The sequence below is a fragment of the Vitis vinifera genome, chromosome 1 (assembly GCF_030704535.1).
Source record: "Vitis vinifera cultivar Pinot Noir 40024 chromosome 1, ASM3070453v1".
Taxonomy (NCBI): domain Eukaryota; kingdom Viridiplantae; phylum Streptophyta; class Magnoliopsida; order Vitales; family Vitaceae; genus Vitis; species Vitis vinifera.
In genome coordinates, this window is record NC_081805.1 from 9,946,145 (window position 1) to 9,959,296 (window position 13,152).

The 13,152-nt window shown below is 43.9% G+C and overlaps 1 protein-coding gene across 1 annotated transcript in view; it reads left to right on the top strand.

Moving 5' to 3' along the window:
- Nucleotides 1-13,152, top strand: part of LOC100246722 (protein virilizer homolog) — a 71,569-nt gene that overhangs the window by 42,618 nt on the left and 15,799 nt on the right. Inside the window, exon 15 of the mRNA XM_010654711.3 lies at nucleotides 4,394-4,527. Coding sequence (XP_010653013.1) covers nucleotides 4,394-4,527 — 134 coding nt within the window. The remainder of the gene's footprint in view (nucleotides 1-4,393; nucleotides 4,528-13,152) is intronic.

Consider the following 13,152-nt stretch of genomic DNA (forward strand, 5'->3'; position numbering starts at 1 on the left):
GATGCAGTCCGACAAGGACCCCAAACATCAGTGTGGACAAGCTCAAAAGGAGACTTTGCCCGATTATTCAAACGCTTTGGGAACGAGACACGAGTATGTTTCCCAAGCTGACATGACTCACACGGAAGCGACGACAAAGTGGTAAAACGAGGGACCATCTTCTGGAACTTGGAGAGACTAGGGTGGCCCAGACGATTGTGAATGTGGAGAGGAGCATCAGTGGAAATGCAAACTGCAGGAGATGAATCCGAGGTGAGGTGATAGAGGCCTTGAGACTCACGTCCTATGCCAATCGTCTTCCCCGTACTCCGGTCCTGCAAGGTCACAAATTTATCAAAAAAGGTAATAGAACAATTAAGAGTACGAGTGATTTTGCTGATGGAAATAAGATTAAAAGGACATTTAGGAGTATAAAGGACAGAAGTGAGAGGTAGAGAAGGCAGTGGAAGGGCTAAACCAATACCTTTAGCCATAGTTTGAGAACCATTAGCTAAGGTAACAGTAGGTAAAACAGAGGTAGTAGTAATAGAAGAGAAAAGATCCTTATTATCAGATAGGTGATCAGAAGCTCCAGAATCTGGAATCCAGGTTCCAAGAGAAGATGTGTGGGTAAGGCAGGCAGAGGCATTACCAGGCTGGGCAACAGTGGCAACAGAAGCTTGAGATGCGGAAGAGCTCGGAGGCTGAGGCAGCGGAGAATCAGAGGACTGGGCCACATGGGCAGTGCGAGGAGGCCGTCCATGTAACTGATAGCAACGATCGCGAGTGTGGCCAAGTTTATTGCAATAGGTGCAATGAGGACGTTGACCTCTACCTCGGGTACCACTGCGGCCTCCTCGAGAGCTAGTTTGAGAAACTAATACAGAAGAATCGGAAGTGCTATCAAATGGCAAAGTCTGAGTGGAGGAGATACGGAGGAGGCGAGCAAACACATCATCCAAGGACGGAACTGATGAACTACCAAGAATCTGATCGCGGACAGGCTCAAGATCCGGACGGAGGCCACTAAGAGTAAGAACCATGAAGAACTTGTCAAGCTGTGTTTGTTGAACCCCAACATCAGGAGTAAGAGGCATCACAGTCAAGAACTCCTCCTTAAGAGAGGCAATTTGGCCAATATAAGTAGATAGATCCAAGTCCTGTTGGCTGATATGGACAATAGCAGAATGTCACAGGATGTTTCAAATGACCCTCCCCATGGGCTTATATAGGAGGAGGGAAGCTTCTGGAGACTCCTGGAGCCATCTACACTAGCCATTGGTGGGAAGAGTGTGGAAGGTTCTAGAAATGCCTAGAGATGTCCACACATCTCTACACTATGGTGGAAGGCATGAGAGGAGTCCAAGGCTTTCTAGAAGATTCTAAAGATCTCTTGCATATTCTTGTACATAGGGTTGTACATAGATTAGTTTAGGGAGTTCTAGAATATTCTTGATTTGTAAGGAACCCTCCAAGGTTCCAGAGAGTTCCATTGGTACCTATAAATAGGTGAGGGCCTCATTTGGCCAAGGCACCACCCAAATCACTTCCTAACCAAACAAGTGAGCTTCCAAGCACTTGTAAAGGCTTCTTTGAGTAATAAAGAGCTTCCATTCTTTAAGGAGTTGCCTACCAAGCTTCTTAAGCTTTCGAGTCACGAGTGTCTTAGCCGAGCAAGCTAAGCATTGGGGATCAAGGCTGACTTAGCAAGATCAAGTGGCTTGACTTGCCTAAGTGCCGCACGAGCTTAGTGAACGACTAAGTCCGTGACAAGAAGCCACCTTATAAAAACGCTGGATATCATTCGTGTATAATCCTTTGGCCTGAGTCCAAAATTTAAAACAAGTTTTGTAGGCCCGAAGATGAAGAAGAATCTTGGGATCAACCGATTGTCGTAATACACTATATATCTGTGCATCTATCTTCCTCCACTGTACGTGGTCAACCTCAGGGATATCTGCCTCCTGTGTAATTAAGTGATCCTCATATCCTTGACCCATAAACCAAAGTTCAATAGAGGCAGACCAGGAAAGATAATTTTCACTGCGAACTAATTTCTCCGAAGTAATCATAGGAGATCCAGATATGACAGAGGAAAAAATGGAAGCTTTAGTAGCCATATCCACCTATCTAGAGAATGAAGTATGTTTGGATCGAAGAGAGCCCTAATACGGCTTCAGATTGCGGCGTGGCACCACCGAAAAAGGGAGACGGCCTCAGATCGCGGCGTGGTACCACTAGAAAGGTAGAAGAACACTTCCCAAGTCACGTGCAGGGATTGGAGTGGAGAAAAAGTAGTCGGAGCTTCGCCGGAAAGACTGTTTGGAGGGCCGACGGAGACAAAAATCCCCAAAAAAGGTACGTGCAGGGCTCGGATGGGAGAACTAGGGAGGTAGGGAGGCTGGTCGGCGTCAGGCGAAGCTGGAGGAGGAGGCGCATCACCGGAAAATGCCTAAAACGCCCTCACGCGCCGGTGCGTGAGATGCAGCCGCCGGCCGAAAAATGGCGCGTGGATGCTCTTTTGGTGCCGGTGCCTTCACAAAAGTTGGAGATCTCCTCCAGGCGCTCCTTCTGGTATGGTTGGTGTCGGAAAAATAGGTCGCCGGAAAAGTTCGCCGGAAAGTTGTCGGAAAAGTTCACCGGCGGTGAGTGGTTTCTAACGACGATCCGACTGACCGGAAAGTATTGGGAGATGGGGAAGGTGATCGGAAAGAAACACGGTCACCGGAAGGTTTCCCGGAGTTGATGACACGGGAAACAGGAAAGAATTAGGTTTTCTTCCTTGGCTCTGATACCATGTTGAGAGAGAGAGAGAGAAAGAAGAAAAACCTTAATTCTCATTCATGTAATCTCTACTTACAATTGAGAGATATATATATACAAGGCTAGGAGTCCTAACTACCATACATGTGACCTATATTAACAAAGAAAGATAATATACTATAAATACATTATATTCAACAGAAGTGAATTTTTTGTTGTGGGATGGTGTGGGAGAAGATCCTCACCATTGGTTAACTATGGCTCGGGATTGGTCTCCTTTAATTCGTGGTTGCCTATGCAATCATGGGGAGGAATTGGGTTATAATATTCCCACTTAGAAGGTTGTGGTCTTCATTGTTCTCTGTGTTTGGTCCCATTGGATTCTTCCTAGGGTAGTCAAGAAGGTTTTACTTGAGTGGCACAATGGTTTTGTGGGCAAGGAGAGCAAGATGGTATGGAGGAGGGTTCCTTTGTGCCTGTTATAGTGCATGTGGCAAGAATGGAGTAAAAGGACTTTTAAAAGTCTAAGAGCCTGTTTGATGGTCTTCTTGTAGGTGCTCCCTCACTCCATCAAGGAGTTGTTGATGGGTTTGTATGGGAGGGTTGTGGAAATGAGTTGTAAAAGGTTTTTGAGTATTGCTCCTCTGTGCTTTGATTTGGACATTCTGGAGAGAGCAAAATAGATGTTTTAAGGGTGTGTGAATCCCGGAGGCGATGTTGACAAGTCTTTTTCAAAATAATTTCTGCTCTTGATCTAATGTTGCTTTGGTTTGTAATTTTGGCTCCATTCTTGATTTCTTTGATTACTTAGCTAAGGGTTAAGGAATTGTCTTTGGTTTTGTGGCCTTTAGCGCTCTTTGTATACATTGTGTGTACTTGGGTTACGCCTCCTTTTTGTGAGGTACTTTTAAATAATATTTTTCTTGCCTATCCAAAATTCCCAGAACATGATTTGATCCAAGTGGAGCTTGAGCACAGAACATGCTTAGCAGGACTTGAAATTCTTGTGTTTCAAATGCCATTTGACTCTTTTTTCCCCCCTCAATACCTTTGTGAATTTTGTTTCTCCTTCAAAAATCCCTTCAACTTGCTCTAAAAGACCTGGTCTCTTTGGTATCTCTTTTTGATTTAAAATTTTGATAGGTAAGTTTGCCTTATATTTTGATGCTAATCTCATCCTAGCATTCGTCATGACTCCATATCCATACTCGATGATAGTTCAGTTGGTGGTAATTCATTCATAGGATCTAGAAGGGGCCTTCTTGTAGAGATGTTGCTCTTTTGGTATCAGGTTTCACGAGTTAATATTGTCATCTTGATATTTGTCTTTGTCATTCTTATGTTTAACGAATATTACTTTATCTACAGCTTGTTGAGATTTTCATTGTGGTGTATAATGAAAACCTTATTTTTTGCTTATTACCATTTTTGAAACATAGAATCCTAAGCTTGTGTCTTGAAATTGTCTTGCCCTTTTACATTATGGTGGTCAGACATTGGTTAGTGATATATGTGATCTTAATGAGATTTTTCAGTATTGCTTTAATAATGAATACTTCTTAGGTTTCCAGTTGATAAAACTTGGATGGGCTTGATGATTACTATCATCAGTTTATCCACAAAACATATGTGATTTGTTTGTCTTCGACAGATTACCTTGTTGATGAAGGCACAGAATGCAATTCTACCTCAGATCTGCTACTGGAGCGTAGTCGTGAAAAGAGCCTAGTTGATCTTTTGATACCTCTTTTGGTATTGCTGATCACCCTTCTGAAGAAACTACAGGTGTGTTGCATTGCAATTTCTAGTTTTTCATTTAGAATGTGTTTTTCATATATTATCTTCTTGTTTCTCATTTGGAAATTTATTTAGAATAAGAAAAGAACAGAGAAAGCTGTTAAGAGAGAGAGAGAAGAAAACCTTGATTCTCATTCATGTAGTGTCTACTAACAATTGAGAAAATATATATATACAAGGCTAGGAGTCCTAACTACCATACATGTGACCTATATTAAAAAAAGGAAAGATTGTACACTATAAATTCATTATATTCAACACTCCCCCTCAAGCTGGAGCATATACATCATATGCACCAAGCTTGTTACAAATGTATTTAATCCTAGGACCTCTGAGAGATTTAGTGAAGATGTCTGCTAGTTGATCATTTGAATTAACAAAACTTGTAGCAACACATCCTGATGCGATCTTCTCTCTAATGAAGTGACAGTCAACTTCAATATGTTTGGTCCTTTCATGAAAGATTGGATTGGATGCAATATGTAATGCGACCTGGTTATCACAGATGAGTTTCATCTGTTCATCATTTCCAAATCTCAACTCTCGAAGAAGATGTCTCAGCCATATGAGTTCACATGTTGCCAAAGCTATAGCTCGATACTCAGCTTCAGCACTAGATCTGTTCACTACATCTTGTTTCTTACTCTTCCAAGATATTAGATTACCTCCAATAAAAACACAGTACCCTGAAGTGGAACATCTATCTGTGGGTGAGCCAGCCCAATCTGCATCTGTGTAACCAACAACCTGAGTATGACCTCTTTTCTCGTACAATACACCTTGGCCTGGTGTACTTTTGATATATCGAAGAATGCGGATTATGACATCCCAATGGCTATCACATGGTGACTGTAGGAATTGACTAACAACACTCACAGGAAAAGAAATGTCTGGACGAGTAATGGTGAGATAGTTCAATTTACCTACGAGCCGTCGATATCTCCCGGGGTCTCCTAAAGGCTCCCCCTGTCCTGGTACAAGTTTGACATTCGGATCCATAGGTGTGTCTACCGGTTTACAGTCTAACATACCGGTTTCTTCCAGGATGTCTAAAGCATACTTCCTTTGGGAAAGGACCACACCAGAACTGGATTGAGCTATCTCAATTCCCAAGAAATACTTGAGTTTCCCCAAGTCTTTGGTCTGCAAGTGGGTAAAAAGATGTTGCTTTAGTTTCTGAATACCATCCTGATCACTGCCTGTAATGACGATGTCGTCCACATAAACAACCAGATAAATACACTGTCCCAAGGAGTTATGATGATAAAAAACTGAATGGTCTGCTGTACTGCGAAGCATGCCAAACTCTTGAACAACAGAACTAAAACGGCTAAACCATGCTCGAGGAGATTGTTTCAAGCCATATAGAGAACAGCGTAACCTGCACACTAAACCAGACTCCCCCTGAGCAACAAAACCAGGAGGTTGCTCCATATAAACTTCCTCGGCAAGATCACCATGAAGGAAGACATTTTTAATATCCAACTGATAAAGAGGCCAAGAACACATAGCAGCCATGGAGAGAAGCAATCTTGGCAACAGGGGAGAATGTGTCACCATAATCAGAACCATAAACCTGAGTATAGCCTTTAGCAACTAAGCGGGCCTTAAGGCGATCAACCTGACCATCAGGACCAACCTTAACTGCATAGACCCAACGACAGCCAACTGTAGTGTTGAAAGAGAGAGAGAGAAATGAGAAAAAACCTTAATTCTCATTCATGTAATGTCTACTTACAATTGAGAGATATATATATACAAGGCTAGGAGTCCTAACTACCATACATGTGACCTATATTAATAAGGAAAGATAATATACTATAAATACATTATATTCAACACTCCCCCTCAAGCTGGAGCATATACGTCATATGCACCAAGCTTGTTACAAATATATTTAATCCTAGGACCTCTGATAGATTTAGTGAAGATGTCTGCTAGTTGATCATTTGAATTGACAAAACTTGTAGCAACACATCCTGATGCGATCTTCTCTCTAATGAAATGACAGTCAACTTCAATATGCTTGGTCCTTTCATGAAAGACTGGATTGGATGCAATATGTAATGCGGCCTGGTTATCACAGATGAGTTTCATCTGTTCATCCTTTCCAAATCTCAACTCTTGAAGAAGATGTCTCAACCATATGAGTTCACATGTTGCCAAAGCCATAGCTCGATACTCGGCTTCAGCGCTAGATCTGGCCACTACATCTTGTTTCTTACTCTTCCAAGATATTAGATTACCTCCAATAAAAACACAATACCCTGAAGTGGAACGTCTATCTGTGGGTGAGCCAGCCCAATCTGCATCTGTGTAACCAACAACTTAAGTATGACCTCTGTTCTCGTACAATACACCTTGGCCTGGTGTACTTTTGATATATCGAAGAATACGGATTACGGCATCCCAATGGCTATCACATGGTGACTGTAGGAATTGACTAACAACACTCACAGGAAAAGAAATGTCTGGACGAGTAATGGTGAGATAGTTCAATTTACCTACGAGCCGTCGATATCTCCCGGGGTCTCCTAAAGGCTCCCCCTGTCCTGGTACAAGTTTGACATTCGGATCCATAGGTGTGTCTACCGGTTTACAGTCTAACATACCGGTTTCTTCCAGGATGTCTAAAGCATACTTCCTTTGGGAAAGGACCACACCAGAACTGGATTGAGCTATCTCAATTCCCAAGAAATACTTGAGTTTCCCCAAGTCTTTGGTCTGCAAGTGGGTAAAAAGATGTTGCTTTAGTTTCTGAATACCATCCTGATCACTGCCTGTAATGACGATGTCGTCCACATAAACAACCAGATAAATACACTGCCCCAAGGAGTTATGATGATAAAAAACTGAATGGTCTGCTGTACTGCGAAGCATGCCAAACTCTTGAACAACAGAACTAAAACGGCTAAACCATGCTCGAGGAGATTGTTTCAAGCCATATAGAGAACGGCGTAACCTGCACACTAAACCAGACTCCCCCTGAGCAACAAAACCAGGAGGTTGCTCCATATAAACTTCCTCGACAAGATCACCATGAAGGAAGACATTTTTAATATCCAACTGATAAAGAGGCCAAGAACACATAGCAGCCATGGAGAGAAGCAAGCGGACAGAAGCAATCTTGGCAACAGGTGAGAATGTGTCACCATAATCAGAACCATAAACTTGAGTATAGCCTTTAGCAACTAAGCGGGCCTTAAGGCGATCAACCTGACCATCAGGACCAACCTTAACTGCATAGACCCAACGACAACCAACTGTAGATTTACCAGAGGGTAAAATAACAAGATCCCAAGTGCCATTAGAGTGCAGAGCAGCCATTTCATCCACCATTGCCTGTCGCCAGCCTGGATGGGAAAGAGCTTCATGGGTGCTCTTTGGAAGAGAAACAGAGGATATAGCAGAAACAAAAGCAGAATAGGGTGAAGATAATCGATGATAACTCAAAAAATTGTAAATAGGATGAGGATTACGAGTAGAGCGAGTACCTTTCCGAACAGCAATGGGTAAGTCATTAGGAGAAGGCAGAGCCGGGGCAGGTGAAGCCGAAGGGATAGGAAGTGAGTCAGCAGGTGCCTCAGGAAAAGGGAGAGGAGCAACGACACGTGGGCAACGATGATAAACCTGAAGTGGTCGAGGGGGCATAGCATCAGGTGGGGAGACAATGGGAATGGGCAAGACTTCAGAAACAGGAAGAGACTCAGATGTGGTGGAAAAGAATGGTGAGTCCTCAAAGAAGGTGACATCAGCGGAGATAAAGTATCGATGAGTCTCAAGGGAATAACAACGATAACCCTTCTGAAGTCTGGAATATCCCAAGAAGAGGCACTTCATGGCTTTGGCGGAAAGCTTGTCCTGTCCAGGAGTGAGAATATGAACAAAGCAAGTACAACCAAAGACACGAGGAGGAAGGAAATAAAGTGGTTGGTCAGGGAAAAGAAGGGAGTGAGGAATCTGATCGTGTAAGACAGAGGAGGGCATACGATTAATCAAATAACAAGCGGTAAGAACAACGTCCCCCCAAAAACGAAAAGGAACGTGACTATGGAGGAGGAGAGTACGAGCTGTCTCAACAAGATGTCGATTCTTGCGTTCAGCTGCCCCATTTTGTTGAGGAGTATGAGCACAAGAAGACTGATGAAGAATCCCATGATGAGACATAAACGAAGTAAATTGGGCTGAAAAATATTCCCTGGCATTGTCACTGCGTAACACACGAATAGAAATATTGAACTGGGTTTGGATTTCAGTATAAAATTTCTGGAAAATAGAGAATAACTCGGCTCGATTTTTCATTAAAAATAACCAAGTACATCGAGAATAGTCATCAATGAAGGTGACAAAATACTGAAATCCTAAAGTAGACGCAGTCCGACAAGGACCCCAAACATCAGTGTGGACAAGCTCAAAAGGAGACTTTGCCCGATTATTCAAACGCTTTGGGAACGAGACACGAGTATGTTTCCCAAGCTGACATGACTCACACGGAAGCGACGATAAAGTGGAAAAACGAGGAACCATCTTCTGGAACTTGGAGAGACTAGGGTGGCCCAGACGATTGTGAATGAGGAGAGGAGCATCAGTGGAAATGCAAACTGCAGGAGATGAATCTGAGGTGAGGTGATAGAGGCCTTGAGACTCACGTCCTATGCCAATCGTCTTCCCCGTACTCCGGTCCTGCAAGGTCACAAATTTATCAGAAAAGGTAATAGAACAATTAAGAGTACGAGTGATTTTGCTGATGGAAATAAGATTAAAAGGACATTCAGGAGTATAAAGGACAGAAGTGAGAGGTAGAGAAGGCAGAGGAAGGGCCAAACCAATACCTTTAGCCACAGTTTGAGAACCATTAGCTAAGGTAACAGTAGGTAAATCAGAGGTAGTAGTAATAGAGGAGAAAAGATCCTTATTACCAGATAGGTGATCAGATGCTCCAGAATCTAGAATCCAGGGTCCAAGAGAAGATGTGTGGGTAAGGCAGGCAGAGGCATTACGAGGCTGGGCAACAGAGGCAATAGAAGCCTGAGATGTCTGAGATGCGGAGGAGCTCGGAGGCTGAGGCAGCGGAGAATCAGAGGACTGGGCCATATGGGCAGTGCGAGGAGGTCTTCCATGTAACTGATAGCAACGATCGCGAGTGTGGCCAAGTTTATTGCAATAGGTGCAATGAGGACGTTGGCCTCTACCTCGGGTACCACTACGTCCTCCTCGAGAGGTAGTTTGAGAAACTAACACAGAAGAATCTGAAGCGCTATCAGATGACAAAGTCTGAGTGGACGAGATATGGAGGAGGCGAGCAAACACATCATCCAAGGACGGAACTGATGAACTACCACGAATCTGATCACGAATAGGCTCAAGATCCGGACGGAGGCCAATAAGAGTAAGGACCATGAAGAACTTGTCAAGCTGTGTTTGTTGAGCCCCAACATCAGGAGTAAGAGGCATCACAGTCAAGAACTGCTCCTTAAGAGAGGCAATCTGACCAATATAAGTAGATAGATCCAAGTCCTGTTGGCTGAGATGGACAATAGCAGAAGCCACCTTATAAAGACGCTGGATATCATTCGTGTATAATCCTTTGGCCTGAGTCCAAAATTTAAAACAAGTTTTATAGGCCTGAAGATGAAGAAGAATCCGGGGATCAACCGATTGCCATAATACACTACATAACTGTGCATCTATCTTCCTCCACTGTACGCGGTCAACCTCAGGGATATCTGCCTCCTGGGTAACCAAGTGATCCTCATATCCTTGACCCATAAACCAAAGTTCAACAGAGGCAGACCAGGAAAGATAATTTTCACTGCCAACCAATTTCTCTGAGGTAATCATAGGAGATCCAGAGATAACAGAGGTAAAGATCTGATTTTTGGTGGTCATATTCACGTATTTGGATCGAAGAGAGCCTTAATACGGCTTCAGATTGCGGCGTGGCACCACCGAAAAAGGGAGACGGCCTCAGATCGTGACGTGGTACCACCAGAAAGGTAGAAGAACACTTCCCAAGGCACGTGCAGGGATTGGGGTGGAGAGAAAGTAGCCGGAACTTCGCCGGAAAGGCTGTTTGGAGGGCTGACGGAGACAAAAATCCCCAAAAGAGGTACGTGCAGGGCTCGGATGGGAGAACCAGGTAGGTAGGGATGCTGGTCGGCGGCAGGCGAGGCTGTAGGAGGAGGCGCGTCGCCGGAAAAGGCCTCACGCGCCCTCACGCGCCGGCGCGTGAGATGGAGTCGCCGGCCGGAAAATGGCGCGTGGCCGGCGCGTGGATCCTCTTTTGATGCCGGTGCCTTCACAAAAGTTGGAGATCTCCTCCAGGCGCTCCTTCTGGTATGGTTAGTGTCGGAAAAATAGGTCGCCGGAAAGTTAGTCGGAAAGTTCGCCGGAAGTTTCGCCGGCGGTGAGTGGTTTCTAACGATGATCCGACTGACCGGAAAGTGTTGGGAGATGGGGAGGGTGACCGGAAAGAAACACAGTCACCGGAAGGTTTCCCGGAGTTGATGACACGGGAAACAGGAAAGAATTAGGTTTTCTTCCTTGGCTCTGATACCATGTTGAAAGAGAGAGAGTGAAATGAGAAAAAACCTTAATTCTCATTCATGTAATGTCTACTTACAATTGAGAGATATATATATACAAGGCTAGGAGTCCTAACTACCATACATGTGACCTATATTAACAAGGAAAGATAATATACTATAAATACATTATATTCAACATGTAGATTTACCAGAGGGTAAAACAACAAGATCCCAAGTGCCATTAGAGTGCAGAGCAACCATTTCATCCATCATTGCTTGTTGCCAGCCTGGATGGGAAAGAGCTTCATGGGTGCTCTTTGGAAGAGAAACAGAGGATATAACAGAAACAAAAGCAGAATAAGGTGAAGATAATCGATGATAACTCAAAAAATTGTAAATAGGATGAGGATTACGAGTAGAGCGAGTACCTTTCCGAATAGCAATGGGTAAATCATCAGGAGAAGGCAGAGCCGGGGTAGGAGAAGCCGAAGGGATAGGAAGTGAGTCAGCAGGTGCCTCAACAAAAGGGAGAGGAGCAGCGACATGAGGGCGACGATGATAAACCTGAAGTGGTCGAGGAGGCACAACATCAGATGGGGAGACAATGGGAAGGGGCAAGACTTCAGAAACAGGAAGAGACTCAGAAATGGTGGAAAAGAATGATGAGTCCTCAAAGAAAGTGACATCAGCGGAGATAAAGTATCGATGAGTCTCAAGGGAATAACAACGATAACCCTTCTGAAGTCTGGAATATCCCAAGAAGAGGCACTTCATGGCTTTGGCGGAAAGCTTGTCCTGTCCAGGAGTGAGAATATGAACAAAGCAAGTACAATCGAAGACACGAGGAGGAAGGAAATAAAGTGGTTGGTCAGGGAAGAGAAGGAAATGAGGAATCTGATCATGTAAAACAGAGGAGGGCATACGATTAATCAAATAACAAGCGGTAAGAACAACGTCCCCCCAAAAACGAAAAGGAACATTACTATGGAGGAGGATAGTACGAGCTGTCTCAACAAGATGTCGATTCTTGCGTTCAGCTACCCCATTTTGTTGAGGAGTATGAGCACAAGAAGACTGATGAAGAATCCCATGATGAGACATAAATGAAGTAAATGGGGTTGAAAAATATTCCCTGGCATTATCACTGTGTAACACACGAATAGAAATATTTAACTGGGTCTGGATTTCAGCATAAAATTTCTGGAAAATAGAGAATAACTCAGCTCGATTTTTCATTAAAAATAACCAAGTTTATCGAGAATAGTCATCAATGAAAGTGACAAAATACTGAAATCCTAAAGTAGACACAGTCTGACAAGGACCCCAAACATCAGTGTGGACAAGCTCAAAAGGAGACTTTGCCCGATTATTCAAACGCTTTGGGAACGAGTCACGAGTATGTTTCCCAAGCTGACATGACTCACACGAAAGCGGCGACAAAGTGGAAAAATGAGGGACCATCTTCTGGAACTTTGAGAGACTAGGGTGGCCCAAACTACTGTGAATGAGGAGAGGGGCATCAGTGGAAATGCAAACTGCAGGAGATGAATCCGAGGTGAAGTGATAGAGGCCTTGAGACTCACGTCCTATGCCAATCATCTTCCCCGTACTCCGGTCCTACAAGGTCACAAATTTATCAGAAAAGGTAATAGAGCAATTAAGAGTACGAGTGATTTTGTTGATGGAAATAAGATTAAAAGGACATTCAGGAGTATAAAGGACAGAAGTGAGAGGTAGAGAAGGCAGAGGAAGGGCCAAACCAATACCTTTAGCTACAGTTTGAGAACCATTAGCTAAGGTAACAGTAGGTAAAGCAGAGGTAGTAGTAATAGAGGAGAAAAGATCCTTATTACCAGATATGTGATCAGAAGCTCCATAATCTAGAATCCAGGGTCCAAGAGAAGATGTGTGGGTAAGGCAGGCAGAAGCATTACCAGGCTGGGCAACAGAGGCAACAGAGGCCTGAGATGCCTGAGATGCGGAGGAGCTCGGAGGCTGAGGCAGCTGAGAATCAGAGGACTGGGCCACATGGGCAGCGCGAGGAGGCCGTCCATGTAATTGATAGCAACGATCGCGAGTGTGGCCA